Source organism: Orycteropus afer, unplaced genomic scaffold (genome assembly GCF_000298275.1).
Source record: "Orycteropus afer afer isolate SDZICR_OR568_19922 unplaced genomic scaffold, OryAfe1.0 scaffold00006, whole genome shotgun sequence".
Classification (NCBI taxonomy): domain Eukaryota; kingdom Metazoa; phylum Chordata; class Mammalia; order Tubulidentata; family Orycteropodidae; genus Orycteropus; species Orycteropus afer.
This window is the reverse complement of record NW_006921593.1, coordinates 21,290,293-21,307,786: the sequence shown is the minus strand read 5'-3', so window position 1 is coordinate 21,307,786 and position 17,494 is coordinate 21,290,293. Positions and strand designations below refer to the sequence as shown.

The 17,494-nt window shown below is 59.3% G+C and overlaps 1 protein-coding gene across 1 annotated transcript in view; it reads right to left on the bottom strand.

The window, feature by feature from the left end:
* PER2 (period circadian regulator 2) overlaps nucleotides 1-17,115 on the bottom strand; it is a 36,414-nt gene extending 19,299 nt beyond the window's left edge. The window contains 15 exon segments of the mRNA XM_007943532.2: nucleotides 795-898; nucleotides 985-1,141; nucleotides 1,820-1,907; nucleotides 2,809-2,934; nucleotides 3,885-3,993; nucleotides 4,382-4,535; nucleotides 5,047-5,153; nucleotides 7,488-7,566; nucleotides 8,530-8,672; nucleotides 9,469-9,520; nucleotides 10,928-11,129; nucleotides 12,381-12,499; nucleotides 13,483-13,637; nucleotides 14,673-14,735; nucleotides 16,898-17,115. Of these exon segments, the coding sequence (XP_007941723.2) occupies nucleotides 795-898; nucleotides 985-1,141; nucleotides 1,820-1,907; nucleotides 2,809-2,934; nucleotides 3,885-3,993; nucleotides 4,382-4,535; nucleotides 5,047-5,153; nucleotides 7,488-7,566; nucleotides 8,530-8,672; nucleotides 9,469-9,520; nucleotides 10,928-11,129; nucleotides 12,381-12,499; nucleotides 13,483-13,637; nucleotides 14,673-14,735; nucleotides 16,898-17,115 (1,876 nt within the window).
* Nucleotides 17,116-17,494: the final 379 nt, after the last annotated feature.

Here is a 17,494-nt window from a genome sequence, read left to right as displayed (position 1 = left end):
GCTGTGGAGTCCATTCCGGCTCCCAGCGCCCCCGTGCGTCAGAGTGGGACTGCACCTCACAGGGTTTTCCAAGGCTGTGCTCTTTGGGAAGCCGAATGCCAGGCCCCTCTGGGGGGTTTGAACCGCCAACCTTCTGGCTAGTTGTCCAGGGTGTAACCATTCGTGCCACTCAGGGACCCTGGCAGCTTGGTAGTTGCAGGGAATTCGCACCAGAGCCCCTGCCCAGGGTCAGGCAGCCCTTCTACAGGCCTGCAGGGATTCTGGAGGCCCCAAACGGCCTGGCTGGCGTCACCCAAGAAGTCCTCCTCCTGTCTGCAGGCGAGGTCACAGGTCCACTCAGCGTGACTGTCCAGCCATCTCCTCCGCCAACAACGTGGCACCCTACTTTCTGACCCCAGCAGTGATGAGCACTGAGCTCCACGTGGTGCACACCTGGGATCCGCTCAGATCGCAGAGTGCCCACCTTCTCAGGCCACTGCTCCCCAAGGCGCGCTGGAAGCAGGCTGCCCAGGCGACACAGTGAGGCTGACAAGCTTTGGGAGGAAATGAGGGGACGCCAGGCCTCTAGCAGCCCTGGTAGGGCCTGATCTCAGAGGCCAAGGCTCCTGCGATCCCCCAGCACCTGAGCAGGTAGGGAGGCAGCTGACAGTGAACTCCCTGTAACTCCACTGACGGAGGCCCCCAGAGCTAGCTTAGGTAGGAGAAGGGGCACACACACGCTCCCTAAACGCCACCTGCCTCCTGGCTGGGGGACCACCGCCTCACATGTTCCACAGCTCAAACAAGCCAGCTACCTCCAGTGGCCTTGCGCTTGTCACTGGCATTTAGGGCCGGGACGCTGGCTGGGAACTCGCACTTCCTCTTCAGTGTGGCAGCCTCGCTGCAGCTCTCCAGGTACCTGTGCAGACAGACAGACAGATGGTGGGCAAGGTGCACACAGCACCGGGGTGGCAGAGTGTGAGCAGCGAGGGGTGGCGGCCTCACCTGATGACACCGTCCAGACAGCTGATCTGCTGGTAGGAGCAGGTGGGCTGGGCCTTGTATGCCAGCTCCTCCGGGAGGGTGGCTCTGGGGACACTGGTGCCTGGGCCCTCCTGGTCCACAGCCAGGGCCGCCTTCACTGGGGGACGACTGTGAAGTTCTGTCAGAACGACAAGACTGCGCTTTGGTTTCTTACTGTCCCCAAGGAGGCCACTCCACGGTTAAGGAGCGTTTTCAGTCTGAGCCCATAAATCACACGGCTCCTCTGTAGAGTGAGGACAGCCGGCAGGGTCACAGGTGACACTCGGAGCGCTGGGGCTGTGGGGGCACCTCCCAGCTACCCTGTCACTGGGGACCCAGCAGGACCGTGCCCGTCTCCGTGGTCGACCAGACCCTGGCAACCTGCTCCCGGGGAGCTAATGGTGCTGCCGGGCTGGTTCTGAGTCACGGAGGCCCCACCTGTGCAGAGAACTGCTCCGTGGAGCATCTGCGGCTGCTAGCGCCTCTGCGTGGGTTTGAACCACCGGCCTTTTGGTTAGTAGGGAGCACTTAACCACACGTGCCAGCCAGGAGCTCCTCCGCTAAGATCAGGCCTAGAAAACTGTATGGGGCACTTCTGCTCTGCAGCACACGGGCCTCCACGAGCTGGACTGAACCGGATGGCAGTGGGTGGGGTTTGCTGACGGGCTGCTGCGCTAAGCCTATGTTGTCACCATACACCAGGGAACCAGGAAGGGGCTGAAGCACAGGGCTCCAACGATGAGCAGGTAACTCCGCCTCCCAGACCCCTCCCCGCCCCCACCTACAGTTTCATCAATTAGTGCTACACGTCCCTTACCTGTAACAGGTGTTCGCTTCTGCTCTCCGGATTCATGAGAACAATGGCTTTTGGTTTTGGCCTTGATAACAACGTTTTTACAAATTTCCTTAAAGAAACCGAAAGAAAACAAGCACGTTATTCACCCTAAGAGGCCTTCCACAGACCAGTAACTCTTGGTGAATTGCTGAAATAGCCCCAGCAACATAGAAATAAATTCTGAACAAGACTCTAATTGCAGGACAGACCGAAGGAATGCAGTATGACCCTCAATAATAATGAAAAAAAGAAAAACCCAAATCAGTATATTAAAATGTCTTTTGAATCTTGACCAAAAGGAGAGAAAATGCAGAACAGAATGTCGAATTCTCATGGAATCCAGATTTTTTGGAGCCACTGAAGCTGGATGAACACCCGAAACTAATGACCTGATATAATCTTTAAACCGTAAACCCAAACTCTCCCCACATCCTCTTCAAGCTAAATGACAGTTTAGCTTAATTAGACAGGATGTCTACCTTGAGCCTCGTGTTCCTTTAAGAGCCATCTCTATGGGATCAACTTGACAACAGCAACTCGAAAGGACAGATGGGAGGCTCAGGCAGTGAGTTTATGTGCGTGGGCACAGACCAGCTCAGGAAAGGATGCTGAGAGTGGTTCACAACTCGAAGGACAGTGTGACGCCACTGAACCGTGCGAGAAAGTGCTGGATCGGTGTATGTCCTCAACAATGTCTGAACAGAAATCCCAGAAGCGTTTTCTTGTCTCTTTCCCACACCTAACCCTTCCCTCTCGCCTGATTTATCTGCCTTAAGGAACTTTCATCCAAAGCTTTCCGGTAGTCGCTGGCCACCTCCACCCTGAGGGCTACAGACTAGTCCTGGTGAGAGATGCTGAGTGGCCCCAGGGCCAGGGTGAGAGCTTCCGTGGGGCTCAGGGACTGCAGGGTGACTTCCCAGTGTGGCCCCAGCCCAGCTCCTGGGAAGGATGGGGGAAGGTAGGGGACGTACAGGCCTCCTCTGGCGGGCGTCCTCGGGGCCATTGCTGTCGCTGGAAGACGTCTGACTCATGAGGTGCTCGTGGGACCCGTTGCTGCCCAGGCTGCCATAGCCGCTCGAGCCACTGTGGGGCACAGGCTGTGGGAGAGAGGACGGGCCTGTGTGCTGGTGGGACGGGGGGCTATGGGACACTGTGGGGCACGGGCTGTGGGAGAGGACGGGCCTGAGTGCTGGGGGGTGGGGGGCCGTGGGACACTGTGGGGCACGGGCTGTGGGAGAGGATGGGCCTGAGTGCTGGGGGGTGGGGGGCCGTGGGACACGGTGGGGCATGGGCTGCAGAAGAGATGACGGAATGAGTGCTGGGGGGACGCGTGGGACGTTGAGGCATGGGCTGTGAGAAAGCGGATGGGCGGGAGTGCTGGGGAGGATGGGGGCCATTAGTTCTGTCCCGACACCCCCACTTCACAGAGGTCCAAGGCCATGGAGACCCACAGAGAGGCGACGCGGTGCTGGGGTTGAACCTGGAGCCATACTCCAGCCTGACCTCACAGAGCCTGGACCCCCGGGTATCTGGTGCCATGGAGATGAGCTATGAGCAAGCTCATTCAACGCTGGGCTCTATCCAGCGGATTTAACGAACCAGGATGTGGCAACACGGAGGCTGGCTATCAAGCAGCAGAAACCCAGGGGGCCGTGGCCTCGGGCCTGGCCGTGCCAATCCTCCTAACACATACACTCTCTGTGCTGCCCTAGGGCTACCTGCTCTCTGGATGTGAAGGCATCCTCCCCCTGGGCCAGGCTCCGTGGACCAAGGTGGGTCGGGGTAGGCAGGAAGGGGTTGGGGGGCCCCTTACCACCACACGAATACAGGCAGCCCCAGTGTTGGGGGCTGGGCTCCCTAGAACTAGGACAAACAGTGGGTGCACCAGACCATGCTGGGTGGCCCAGAATTGGCCAGAGGATGGTACAGGGACCACCAGAGGAGACCCGGGTGGACCTGGACCGCAGGGAGGGCAGGGTGTGGAGCAGACTCTGTGGGAAGGGGCCCAGGAGCGGTCCCAGGGAGGCTCCAGGCATGGGCCCCGCACCTGCAGCAGCAGCCGGTAGATCTGCGCAGTTAGCTCCTGGGCGCTGGCGGGCAGGGCCTTCTCCTCCGCGCCTGGCTGGGCCGCAAACACGTCTTCATTCAAGGGGCCCCTGCAAAGGGTCAGCAGCCCTTCAGGCTCCATGCAGGCTTCCGGGGACGCTCCTCTCCACCTATAGCCCCAGCCCTGGGTTGCCCACCTCCCCACTTCCTGCCCCCTACTTCCCTGACCACTGCTCACCCCCAGTCAGTCCACTTCGGAAACCGAGGTCCTTCCCCTGCCCGGGACAGTCATCCCATGGCCAGGGGCCCAGCTCAGCTGTGTGGCCCAAGATGATCCCTACCCCCTGCCTTGGGTCCATCATCCTGCCCCGCACTGTCGGCTGCTGGCAGGAGGGCGAGGACTCCGGGAGCCACGTCCCGCCCTGGCTCCTGCTCCGCCACCCTGCCCCATGCCGTGAGCTGGTGGGAGGAGGTCCCGCTGGGCCCTTGGACACTCACACCCTGACTTTGTGCCTCCCGATGATGAAGGCGATCTTCCGGCTCCAAGGGTTGATGAAGCTGGACCAGCTGGTGTCCAGTGTGATGTACTCGCCGTTGCGGGCACGGAAACGGATGGGTGAGTAGTCGAAAGGCTGTCCGCTGGACTGCAGGACTGGGGGAGGGGATCGGCACTCAGACCTAAGCCAAGTCCAACCTGCGGCTCCTGACCCCCCACTTCTCCTTGTGATTGCAATGAGGGGACAGCTCCCCAATAGTGCTGTTCTTTATGTTGGGGTGCACATCCCTGGTGGGTCTGCCTTGATCAGGAAGCACCTCTCCTCCGGTCTCCTCTGGGGAGGCTCAGAACCCCCTGGTCTGTGGGGACGGGGCTTGGTGGGGTTGTGTCGCCCACGGCCTCTCTCCTCACCCCCACCCACCAACAGAAACCACAGTGGGCACGAGGTGCTGGGGCGGGACCATGGCCACAAAGGAGCCCACACAGGGTCAGCGCCTGGAGTTTGGGGGCTCAGCTGCAGCACCCCAGGCGGGGAGGCGTCCCCTGCACATCCACCAGGTGCTGGGGGCCACGTGGGTTCGTGCATGTCCCCAAAGCTGCTCAGGAGACGCTGTGAGAGCTCACGCTGTGAGCCCCCCCAGCCCAGGGTCTGCCCCGAAGGACCTACTCTTCCTGTGGACCGCCAGCATCAGGGGCCGGTCACTCGGGTGCAGCTGCAGGAGCACGGGGCTCTCTACCAGGTCCTGAGGCAGGTAGCCCAGCAAGGGGACCGCCCTGGAGGCAAGCAGACACGGGACAGTCAGCCGGGGGGCCGTGCTCCCCGACACCCAACCCACGTCTACCCTGCAGGACCCTTCCGGTGCTGCTTCCGATCTGGGCAGCACCCTCCTCACCAAAAAACTCGCCCCACTCACGGCGACACGCCACGCCCGTCAGAGTGCAACTGCACACAGGGTTGTCAGTCACCGTGATCTCTGAGAGGGACGTCGCCAGGCCATTCTTCAGAGGCCCCTCTGGGGGACACGAACTGCTGGCCTTCCAGGCAGCAGCCAGCCCCAACCTTCTGTGCCACCCAGGGACTCCGACTCCCACTGACCCCGCGTGCGCCAGCACGGAGCTGTGTCCACGGGGTTTCCAATGGCCCATCTTTGAGAAGCAGATCACCAGGGCTTTCTTCTGAGATGCCTCTGGAGGGACTTGAACTTGAAGCTTATGGCTAGCGACTGACAATGCTGACCACCTCTGTCACCAGTGACTCTAAGAACCACTCACTCACTCACTGAGAAACAGACTCTATCTCCATAGACCACACCATGGGGACCAGGCTCAGAGACAGGAAGCTGCCCAGCTAATTAGGAACTGGACCACAGGGGCCTCAGGTCTGTGAGGCTGGGAAGCAGCTCTGGGACGCTGTGACATGAGCGTCAGAACGTAAGGGCTTCAGCGTCATGTGTTGTTTCCTGAAATGATGAACCCAGATCCTAGTTTTGCCTCTTTGGTGTTCTAAGATCTGGCCCGAGCGTCCCACCCTGCGTTCGCTGTCCAGCCAGGAAGCACTCCTCCCGTGTTCCAGGCGGCTCTTGCTCTGAGAATCACTGCTCTTGGCCGGGGCCATCATCCCCCAATAGCCGGACCTCCTGGCACCTGCCCTTGCACCCCTGTTCTGCCTGCCGGGGCCCCTGCACGCTGGCGCCCAGCACGCTTGCTCTTGGGATGGGCTCTGACTGGCACAGGTCCGGCTTCCGCCCCCTCGTCTGAAGCCTGCTCCCAACCTGTGCTTTCTTTTGGACATGCTGCACACGATGACGTTGTGGGTGCCTTCCCAGGTCAGGCCTGGTGGGGGTAGGGGGTAGCGGGAGGACAGGAGGGGGTGGGGAAGAGGAGTGGGGGGGAAGGAGGTGAGGAACAAGAGGAGGAAGAAGGAGGGAAGCGGCCAGGGGAGGAGGCGGCAGCTGGACCCAGGCGGCCGGGCTGCTGGGCCTGTGTCCTGGGCTGCCTGCAGGGGGCCTTAGTGAGGAAGGGTCCAGAACGCCCCAGGCACCTGCACATCGACCTTCCTGCACGTGTGAGACAGCGCCTGGGTCGGGGGGCCTGGGAGTGGTTCTCAGGCTTCGGGCTGCATGTGCACGCTCTTGGAGACCCTGGCTCTGCAGGGCTGGGCAGGCTCAGGACACTGCTGCCTGAACCTGTCTCTGGTGAGTCCGCTGCAGGGGGTTGGCCTGCTGGGCCCGACTGCCCAGAGATCGGCCAGTGCACAGCCAGCAGCGTCTTCATGCCTCTAGCTCTCCACGGAGGAGGAGCCGGGAGGAGGCACGCGGGGAAGGCCCTGGCCCTAAGCCAGCTAACCGGCAGCCCCCCCGACCAGCAGCCCCCAGTGCCCTCAGGGCCGTCCACAGCACCCTGGCTGAGCCTCGTGCGGGGCTGGGAGGCGAGCCCTCCCCGTAGCAGCCTGGCCACACGCAGCTGGAGAACACGATCCTGCCGGGATCTGCCGACGGCACCCCCAGCTTCCCGCTGACAGCGGGCAGGGGCGCTGCCTCCCAGGCGTGTCCTGTTGGGCGTGGGCCAGCACTTGGGCCCAGGTTTGTAAACGTCTTTAGGAAAATCAAGGCGAGCCGGACGAGGACAGTGCTCAGCCTCCAGATGTCCCTCCACGCAGGGCTCAGCTCTCAGGAGGCCGGCCTTCTTGTAATTCCACACTATTTCCTTGCCCCCCGAGTGCAAAATGGAGCCCGTGGGTGGCACAGACAGTTCACACACTCAGCTACTAACTGAAAGGTTGGGGGTTCGAGTCACCCAGGGGAACCTCAGCAGAAAGCCTGGAGACCAACTTGTGAGAAATCAGCTTGTGACGTGCAGGTCGACTCAGACGCACACAGAGGCGCCATGAGTCGCAGCGAACTGGACAGCAACTGGGAAATGCAGGCGCACGCGCAGCCTGATCACGTGGGTGAAATCAAGGTGCAGCCGAGCTTCACCCCACGGCTCCACGGCCCAAACCGTCACCAGCCCGAGCCCCGTTTAGCTGTCATTAAGGATGACACACTGGACGGCGAGGGAGAAACACTGACTCTAGGAGCAGCAGGGACGTGGCCTTTGGCCGCTGACCTTTCGTCCACGTCCTGGAACAAGCAGTTTGGTGTGTGTGTGGTTGTAAAAATCCTTTTCTCAGGAGGGATCCGAGGAGCTGAAGGCAAGAAGGGTGCACAGACCAGTCATGTTACTGCTGCTAGAAATCACTGGGTAGCTAAAGAAAAGAGCCACAAAGTGGACTCTGAACAACGGGGACTGACACCGGGGAAGCCCGGGGACGCCTCCTTGATGGTGGTCACAGTGCCTCCGTGAGCCGGCAACACTGCTGGGACCCCACGCCCAACAGGATCAGACCTGTGGGGAAGCAGGCTGCCAGGCTTCTCTGCCTACTCTCAGACTGGAGGATCTGCCGGAACCCGATCACCATGCTAGCACCAAGGGGCCCGGAGCCCAAGGCTCCACAGGCCGGTGGGCAACCCCAGGGGGTGTTCAAGTCCGCGTGGAGCCAGGGAGGCTGCGGGCCCAGTGCTTTTTGGGAGGACAGTCCCGTCTGAGGTCTGGAGCAGGGGAGGAGTGGTATGGCCGACATGTGGCCGTGAGGAGGGACAGGAGGGAGCAGGCCACACCTGTCCAGGGCTGTTCTCACGGCCATGAGAGGCGGACAGCTGGGGAGGGGAGAAGGGGCCCAGGGCCACAGCCACAGCCAGCACGGGCACGAGCCCAGTGTCCACAGGACAAGGAGGAGGTCTGAGAACTGAGGAGAGGCCTGCCCCATGACAGAGAGTTGGTCTGAGGTCAGGGGAGTGATCGGGGCCAGAAAACTGGAGTTAAAATCGTCTCTATACATGAGATCGATGGGGCGGTCCTGGGGGTAGGGGCAAATGGTTTGCACTCTACTACCATCTGGAAGGTTGGCGGGTCAGAGCCACCCAGGAGTGCCTGGAAGAAAGGCCTGGTGACCTCCTCCCATGAACACGATAGCCAAGGGAACCCTAGGGAACAGCTCTAGTCTGTGACGTGCAGGGTCCCCGTGAGGTTTGTTTGCTAGATGGGACCAGGGACCACAGTCCTGCACACGGGCAGAACCCTGGGCGCCCCCTGCTGGCCGGGCTGTTACCTTCATAGCCGGAGTGCACTTTCTCGGCCAACAGGATGCAGCAGAGCTGGCTCGCAGGGCCCTGGGGGTCGCGCACCTTGACCACGTAAGGCGTCATGCGGAATGGGTGGTAACGCACCTCATTCTCGTGGGTCTTCCCAACACTGGAGAGAAGAGCAAAACAGGTCGGGACGTCTACGTCGAGGTGCGGCCCTTCACTGTCACTGCTCAGACATCCACGGGTTTGTGGCATCTGCCCTCCACCCCAGAGCCTGCACGCCACACTATGGGGCCAGGTCCTGCCACCACCTCCCTGAGGAGTGGGCCCACGCCTGCCTGGGTCTCTCTTCATGGAAGGCTGAGGTCTTCCAGTACCCATACTCAGGGGTGTGCACTGCGGCTGGGGCACCACACAGAAGGGGTGCTGTCCCACAGCGAGAGTCCAGGCCCCAGGCCCAGCAGGCAGGATACCAGAGTCACTCCTGCCACTGTGGCAGATACTCAGTCATCACCCTGTCTGGGGTCAAGGACCAGCTAGGAGGCCACAGGACTCCCCAGAACGGGACCCACGTGGATGACAGCTGCGTGAGCTTTCAGGGAATGTGGGTCCCCTGATAAAAGCTCAACTGTGTGCCCAGGTTCCACAGGCCAGCACCATACACACGGTGCAGGTGACGTCGCCCCCGCTGCCCACTGCTAAGCCTTCCCAATGTCTGTGCATGTTCAAAATGCAACTTATGGAAGCAGGTCTGCACACAAGCTCTGGGGACGTCCGTGCTGCCCAGCAGGGGCATGTCTTACAATCTCCTCACACAGCGGATTCCAGACCCCAAAGCGAGCAGTGTGCAGCCAGCTCCGTGCCAGCAACTGCTAACCACGCTGGGCTCCACAGGCTTCAGAAGGTACTTACTGGGGCATGTTCGTGCCATCTACTTTAGGAAACCTGGCGGTTGGGCTTACCTGAGGCGACAAAAGAAGGACTTCTCCTCCATGCATCCTTGAGGGAAAGAATCTGAAAGACAGAGACCCGAGTCACTGCTGCCACTAAACCAGCAAATGCAGACAGTGCCCGCGCTCCTACCAGACTACAGAGGGGCACGGGACAGAATGAGCTTCTGTAAAGATACAGCCTTGGAGACCCTGTGGGCAGTTCCACCCTGTGCCCTAGGGGCGCTGTGAGTCAGAATCGACTCCACGGCAGTGGGGGTGGTTTTTGTTTTTAATCTTTATAGAAGCTGACTGCCACATCTCTCTCCCACAGAGTGGCTGGTGGGTTTGAACCACTCACTGGCGTTTTGTTACGGAGAGTGTAACCACTGCACCACCAGGGCTCGAGCCCTAAATGTTCCCAGCTATGCAGTTTCGGGATATTCCCTTCTAGTATAAACACCCAGGGCACTTCAAGTTGACACCCCTTCCTCCTGAAACTGGGGGTCAAGGGGAGGAGCATCTCCTTGCCGTAGGAGTCTCCTCGAAGCGGAGTTTGTTGTTGAGTTGAACCCGACTCAGTGACCCCTCCTTGGGTTTCTGAGGTATGGAAGTAGATTGCCCGATCTTCCTTCTGACTTAGACGTGACTTTTACACCCTCTCCTGACCTCAAGGGACATGTGGAAACATCAGGTGCCAGGAGTCAGAGCACAGGCCTGGAAGGGCCTCTGGGAAGCTTCCTGGTCTCGTTCTGCAGAGACCTGCTGCTGGCCGCATGGTTCTCGGGGTGCGCACGGCAAGCTGGGTGGTCTGGCCAGACCCTCCTCCCAGTGGGACTTAGGGACAAAGGGCTGGTGGTACCATCGCCAAAGCCCCAAGCTGCTGTAGCCCCTCTTATGAGGCAGCCTGAGGCCAACGGCGGTCGGCAGGTGGAGCTGTGGAGCAGATGGTGGAGCACGGTCTTCCTCTGATCTTCCCACGGCTGACAGAGTGGGGAGAGGGAGCCCCTGATCCAGGAGGTGGGGAGATTGCCGACCCTATGCCAGCACGAGGGGCGGGGCCTTTCGGGATGTGGCCACGGGCTCTGGATCAAGACTGTGAACAGGCCAGGCTTCACAGTCAACATCTTGCGACACATGACATGTCCCTGGAGCCACAAAGGGGCACTGCCTGTCAGAGCCGAGGCACCTGAGTCCACCTCCACACTCCGTGGGGTTGTATCCAGGCCCCACCTTCTTAGGCCAAACTTCCTTTTGAACACGGTCTAATGGGTGTCAGAACCCCCTGGGATGACCTCCCTGTGAACTGGGTGATGAGACTTTCCCTTCCTCTCTGTTAATTCTGGAGACAGACAACTTTAGCTCTTAGCCGACGCTGCTCTGGGGTGTCCCTGCAGAGGGGAGGGGCAGAGCTGGCACCTCGCGTGGGGGCCTGGTTATTCCCTGTCACCAACCCCCAGCCCTCCAGCCCCCAAGTCCCCTGGGGTCTGACCTGTCCCGCCGCAGGTGCCCCAGGATGGCAGCTTGTATGGAGTGGTGGCACTGCGGAACACACTGACGTCATGAGGCGCCAAGAACTCCACGAACTTGGCGTTGGTGAAGGTGGCTCTCTTGCAGTGAAAGATGGACGCCACTTGGTTTGAGATATACAGGATTCTCCCCGTTACCAAGGACACAGCCGCAGCGAACATATCCTGGAAGGAAAAGGGGGCCGCTGGATACAGGGCAGGATAGGCCTAAATGTTCAAACCCTACTGAGATTCAGTCTGTACTTGGCTCCTGAGGGGAACAGGGGCTTGAAAATGAGGTGCAGGGGCCCTAGAAAGCCAGCTTCAACCCCGGGCTGTGGAGGGTCAGGCTGGGCTTCTAGGCCTTTAGCCTCCACTTTGACCAAAGGGCCTCACGGTCAGGCTCCTGGGCGCTCTCCTCAGCTTTGACCAAAGTGGCCTTATGATCAGGTGAGGTTTCTAGGCCTCTTTCCTCAGCTTCGACCCAGGGGCCTGGTGGAGCGTCAGGTTTCTAGGCCTCTCTTCAGCTTCGACAGCAACACTTCTACTCGTCACTACCGCGGTGACTTGAACTCTTGGCCACCATGGGGTCAGAGTGGGACTGTGTCCCCTGGAACCCTCTGGAAGCAGGTCACCAGCTTTCCCACAAGGCACCTGGGTGGACCTGAACCTCCAACCCCTCAGTGACCAGCTGAGCACTTCCGCCTCTGTGCCACCAGGGGCCGCGGAGTAACGACCTCCCTGCTACACGCGCTGAGGCCTGGATGCGACCTCTGAGGAAGCATAAAGGGCCCGGCACAGGCAAATGTTGGCTCTGTCTCCCGCCAGGGGCTGCTCTCCAACGTTAGGGACACAGCCCCGCAGCCTCCAACTTGGGGTGACTCGGGGATGGAAGGGGAAGCCGTCCACTGCCCACACTCACCTGGCCTGGCACCTGACTCTGCCAGGGGGCCCCCTTGCCCTGGCCGGCTCCCTGTGCCTGTGGAGATGGGCTGGCAGAGGTGTGTGTGTGAGGCCACCCCAGCCAGCTTGCTACGCCACAAAGCTGGGTTCCCACCCCTGCCCCCCACACATGACCATGAAGACCCAGACAAGCGGACAGAAGGTCAACTGGTTGCCCCACCGTGCTGGGCAGTCACGAGAGATGGAGACCCCAGCTCAGCCGAGGTGAGGCCCGTCCCTGACACCTGGGGAGCGGGCACGGGGCCAAGTCAGCCAGCTGAGGAAGCACAGGCCACGGACAAGAGGGAGGGGCACCTGAGCCAGGGCTGTGACTTCTGCAACTGACCTCCCTTTTTTGAGGCCTGTGGCCATTGCTTGTAATGCCGACCCTCCCTGCTCTAGCGCCCCGGCCAGTGGCTCGGCCACTCTCCCGCAGGAAGAACCGTTCACAAGCCAAATGCTGGGTGGGGAGCCGCTGGCAGGTGAGGCACATACCGTGTTCTTCACGACGTGCTCGGAGGCCATGCTCTCTATCTCCTCGACTGTGTAGGCGGGCACGTCCAGGGATGGGGGCTTGTCACTGGACATCAGTAGCTGGTAATAGTCCTCGTTTGCTGCAGGGAAATGGCCCCCCGTTAGTAGCACACGGACCATGGGGGGCTGAGAGCTGCGGGGACCCAGGGCGCAGCCTACCTGGGGTGAGAAGGGGGATGTCCACGCTAGCCTCCTGGGCCAGAGACATGATGGCAAAATAGACACACCCAAGTCAGGAGAGCTTGCCTTCAAAGTAGGAAGATCTTTGACCACAGATTTTTTTTTCTTTAATGACAAACCATTTTAAGTGATATAGCCACTGAGTTCTACCTGACTTCTACTTTCTCCATCAGGGTTTGCAATTGGGCTGCAGCCCAGGCACTACAGAGAGGAACCCCAGCAGTTCCTACCTGACCCCTCGCTGCTCACCTCCCACCACAGGATTGGCTGTTTAAGAAAATATGAGGCCTGAGACACCACACTTGACATGAATCCTTTAGGACAGAATCTAGAGATGGGGCCACCACGTGCACCCCTCAGCCTATATACCCAGGAGCCACACTGTGTGTCTGCCCCTCGGCCTGGTGTGCCCAGGGGCTCTGGGGTGACAAAGCCTGTCTCTGCATCTGTGGGGCCTGTCCTACAGGACAAAGGCGCTGCTCAGGCTGTGGGACAAGCCCTCACTGCAGAAGAGCGCAGGACACACTGTGGAGTCTGACCCTTGACCTGCCCAACGCGCCCTTCCTGTGTTGTGCACCCCTCCTGAGCTGTGGCGGGGGCCCCAGCCAGCCTTCTGCAGGGTCTGACAATGACCACTCTCACGGGAGCACGCTGCGGCCAGCGTCAGGAGCACGCTGTGGGCAGGGCCGGGAGCACGCTGCGGGCAGGGCTGGAACCTCCTCTGGACTTGGTGAGCTTTCCGCATCCAGAGCCGCTGCAGCGGCTGAGCACGTGACCATCTCAACTGCCGCTTCAAAAGGAGGGTTAGAGAGCCAGTGTGCTCCGAGCTTGACTGGGGGGTGGAGCTGGCGCCTGCCGGTCTGGATGAACGCTCGGTGCCTACCTTTCACCTGCTTCATACTCCGCAGGGCGTACTTCAGTGTGGCCAGCGTGCTGGCCCGCCCCTTGGCCTTCTTGTCCGCAGGGAGGTGGACCTTCAGCTCCTTCAGGGTCTTGATCAGCTCCCTGTGCACATCCGCTTTGCTGGACTGCTCGCTGCTAGGAGACAGAGGCAGAGGCCACGTGAGCGCCGGCCACCTCGTGTCCGGGGCTGGCCCTTCTCTGCAGGCGGTGCTGAAGAGTCCTGAGCAGCACCCCTGACCTCTGACCTCTGACCCCCGGGTGTCCCACTAGCTGGGACAGCCTAAAGTGTCCAGACTTTGTCAGATGGCCCTGGGGGGCACAACAGCTGCAGTTTAGGCTGAAGTGCAGCTTTGCACCCCAAGAAGTCCCTTGTCCATGCAGGCAGTGGCCCCGCTGCCTCCTCTGGGGGCCGAGAGCCCCCTGCAGTGGGCCTCACCTGCCTCTCCCTGTCTAATATTCACATGGGCATCACTGAGCTGGAAAGGGCTGAGGGGACCCCGTGCAGAGGACAGCAAAGTCACTGCCCCGACAAGAACATTCCTATTGAGCCCAAGATCTCAGGGGGTGGGGGATTTCTGAGGTGATGGTCATGGTGCGGACACCAGGAAATGGAAGGAAGACAGGCCAGATGGCTCCGGCTGATGGGTGGGGTCCTCTTTGATCAGGGTGCAGAGAGGGTGATGGGAAAAACAGGTCTCGGGACCAAGTGCCCGATGGGCAAGATGAAGAGCTGAATTTCGCCCCAGTGGGAACATGAACGTGTCTGTGGACATGAGGACAAAGTAGGCTCGAACACTCAGGGGGTGAGGAACGGTCTGGGGTGGTGTGTCTGAGACTCAGGTGAGGGCTGTTTGGGCAGAGCTGGGAGAGAGGCGGCCCAGGAGGTGTTCAGGACACGGGAGCGACACCATGGGTCCGAACAGCCGCGGGACCCGGCGTGGGGGCCGGCCGAGCACCAGGGCTGCTGGGAAGGGCCAGGGGACGCTGTGTCCCCAGCAGACAGCTGTGCAGACGAACGTTTTAGTAGAAGCTTAAAAAGAAAAATCACATCGCCCCAAAAACTCTCCACCAGTAACGCCTGCAAATGACGCAGCAGGTCTGCTGTGTAGCACACGGGGCCGCCGGGAGCCAGGCAGCTGAGCAGCCACGACACTGACTGACTGGCCTTACCTGCAGCCACTCGTGGACAGGTTCTGTGCAGATGTGGCCATCATCAGGCCAAAGGCCCCCGGGCTGCAAGAAACAAGAGGTCACAGCACCACCCACAGGACAAAGACGCCACCCTCCTCCCCTCGGCTCAGCTGGTGACAGCCGGCTCCATAACACGACACCATGAGTGACAACAGCCGAAGTAGCTGTCAGCAGGCTCACCCAACTCCCCACCCCAAAGAGCCCTTCACAGGCACTAAGTATGTTACACTGGCCGTCCGATGTTCAAGGCTGACAGACGGGCCGGCCTTGTTGCTGGGTGCTGGGTGCTCCGACTCACAGCGATCCCACGGGCGACAGAACCAACCCCACCGCGCCACCCTCCGCCTCGCTGTGTTGGTGCCACCGCTGCAGCAGCCCATCTCGTTGAGGGGCTTCCTCTTTCCAGCTGACCCTCTACCAAGCACGATGCCCTTCCCCAGGGCCTGGTCCTTCCCGAGAACACGCCCACAGTACATGAGACAAAGTCTCATCACCCCTGCCTTCAAGGAGCTTTCTGGCTGGACTTCCTCCAAGACAGGTTTGTTTGTTCTTCTGGCAGTCCACGGTGTGCCCCTATCCTCTGCCAACACCACAATTCAAAGACGTCAATTCTTCTTCGGTCTTCCTTATTCACTGTCCAGCTTTCGCATGCGTATTAGGCGACTGAAAATACCATGGCTTGGGTTAGGCACACCTTAGTCTCAAAGCGACATTTTTGCTTCTTAAAATTTTAAGGTCTTTGGCAGCAGATTTGCCCAGTGCAGTGTGACATCTGATTTTGTGACTACTGCTTCCGTGGGTGCTGACTGTGGATGCAAGTAAACAAAATTGTTGACAACTTCAATGTTTTTCCATTTATCATGATGCTGCTTATTGATACAGTTGTGAGGCTTTTTGTTTTCTTTATGTTGTCAAGCTATAATCCATACTGAAGGTGTAGTCTTTGATCTTTATCAGTAAGGGCTTCAAGTCCTCTTTGCTTTCAGCAAGAAAGGTTGTGCTATCTGCATAACGCAGGTTGTTAATGAGCCTTCCTCCAATCCTGATGCCATATTCTTCTTCATGTAGTCCAGCTTCTCAGATTATTTGCTCAGCACACAGAATGAATAAGTGTGGTGAAAGGAGATAACCCTGACACACTCCCTTCTTGATTTTAAACCACACAGTGTCCCCTTCTGTCTGAACAACTGCCTCCTGGTCTATGTACAGGTGAGCACAAGTAAGCATTCTGGAATACCTGTTTTTCTCAATGCTGTCAATGATCTGTTATGATCCACACAAATGCCTTTGCCCAGTCAATGAAACACAGATAAACACCTTTCTGAATCCTGTGCTTTTAGCCAAGACCTGTCTGACACCTGACCAGTTCATCTCAGCTCATTGAGGCCTAGAAAATTGATCTTTTTGCGTTCCATTTCATTTTTGACAACTTCCAACTTCATAAATTCATGCTTCATACATGCCACCTTGTGATTATTAATGGATGTTTGGAGCTATATTTTTCTCATTTTGAGTCATGGTGCCACCAGCAAACACAGGTCCTTAAGGTTGACTCTACTCTGAGGAGGCAGCTCTTCCTGACTATCTTGAGTGCTTTGCGACCTGAGGGCTCATCTTGAATAGCCCTCTCCTGCTACTCATAAGGCTGATTTCTCAGAAGTGGAGCCACACCCTTCTTCCGAGTCCGTCTCAGTCTGGAAGCCCCACTGACAACTGTCCACCGCGGGGGGCTCTGCTGGGATTTGAAATACCGGTGGCATAGCCTCCAGCGTCACGGCAACACGCCAGCCACCACAGCGTGACACACGGACAGACACACGGCGGGAAGGACAAGTCAGCGGCCGTGGGGTCGATCCTGACTCACGGCGCCCCACGTGTGTCCAAGCAGAACTGCGCTCCACAGGTTTTAATGGCTGAGTTTCTGAAAGCAGACTCGTGGCCCTTTCTTCTGAGATGCCTCTGAGTGAAACTGAACCTCCCACCCTTCAGTTAGCAGGCGAGCATGTTCACTGTTCACGCCACATGGCGACTTCTAAGGAAGGACAGACCCTAGAAGTGTAGCTATGTGAGCAGTAATGTCTCCAAAGCTCCTGAAAGACTTGGGAACAGGATTTAAAGGTCAGAAGACCAACCACCTTACAAAGGAGAAGAACTCTATTGAGCAACGCCCCCCGCCTGCCCACGCAGCCAGCGGCGGCACCTACCCCTGGTGGGCGTCTGGCGGCTCCCCCAGCATTCCCAGCCCCTTGGTGTCATCCCAGTCGCTGCCCTGCCCTGGGGAGCAACTCTCATTGGATTCATTTCCGTTGGAGCCGCTGCTCATCTCCACGTCTTCCTGGAGCAGGGCTCGGCTGGGCTCAGGCTTCAGCACATCCTTGGAGGGGTCACTGGGGCTGGGGGAAAATTCAGTGTAGCCATTCATCGGGGCTCCTTGATTCAGCTGGCCAACGAGAAAGGTTTTCAGCATTAAAAAGGAGTGTGCAAGGTCAGCCCTGCAGTGGTCAAGTGGCTTCCCCACTGAACGTTCCCACCCGTCTGTCACTCTGTGGCCCTGTGGGAGCTTGCACGGTGCTGGGGTGCTGAAGGCTAGGCCACCGATGTTTCAAATCCCAGCAGGGTCACCCACGGTGGGCAGGCTTCAGCCGAGCTTCCGGACTAAGACAGACTAGGGAGAAAGGCCTGGCCACAGACTTCCCAAAACAATGGCCAACGAAAACCCTGTGACCGTGGCAGCCACCCCAGCATGTCAACACGGGGCCACACTCACAGGGAAGCAATCCCAGCCACTGGGCCCAGGTGAC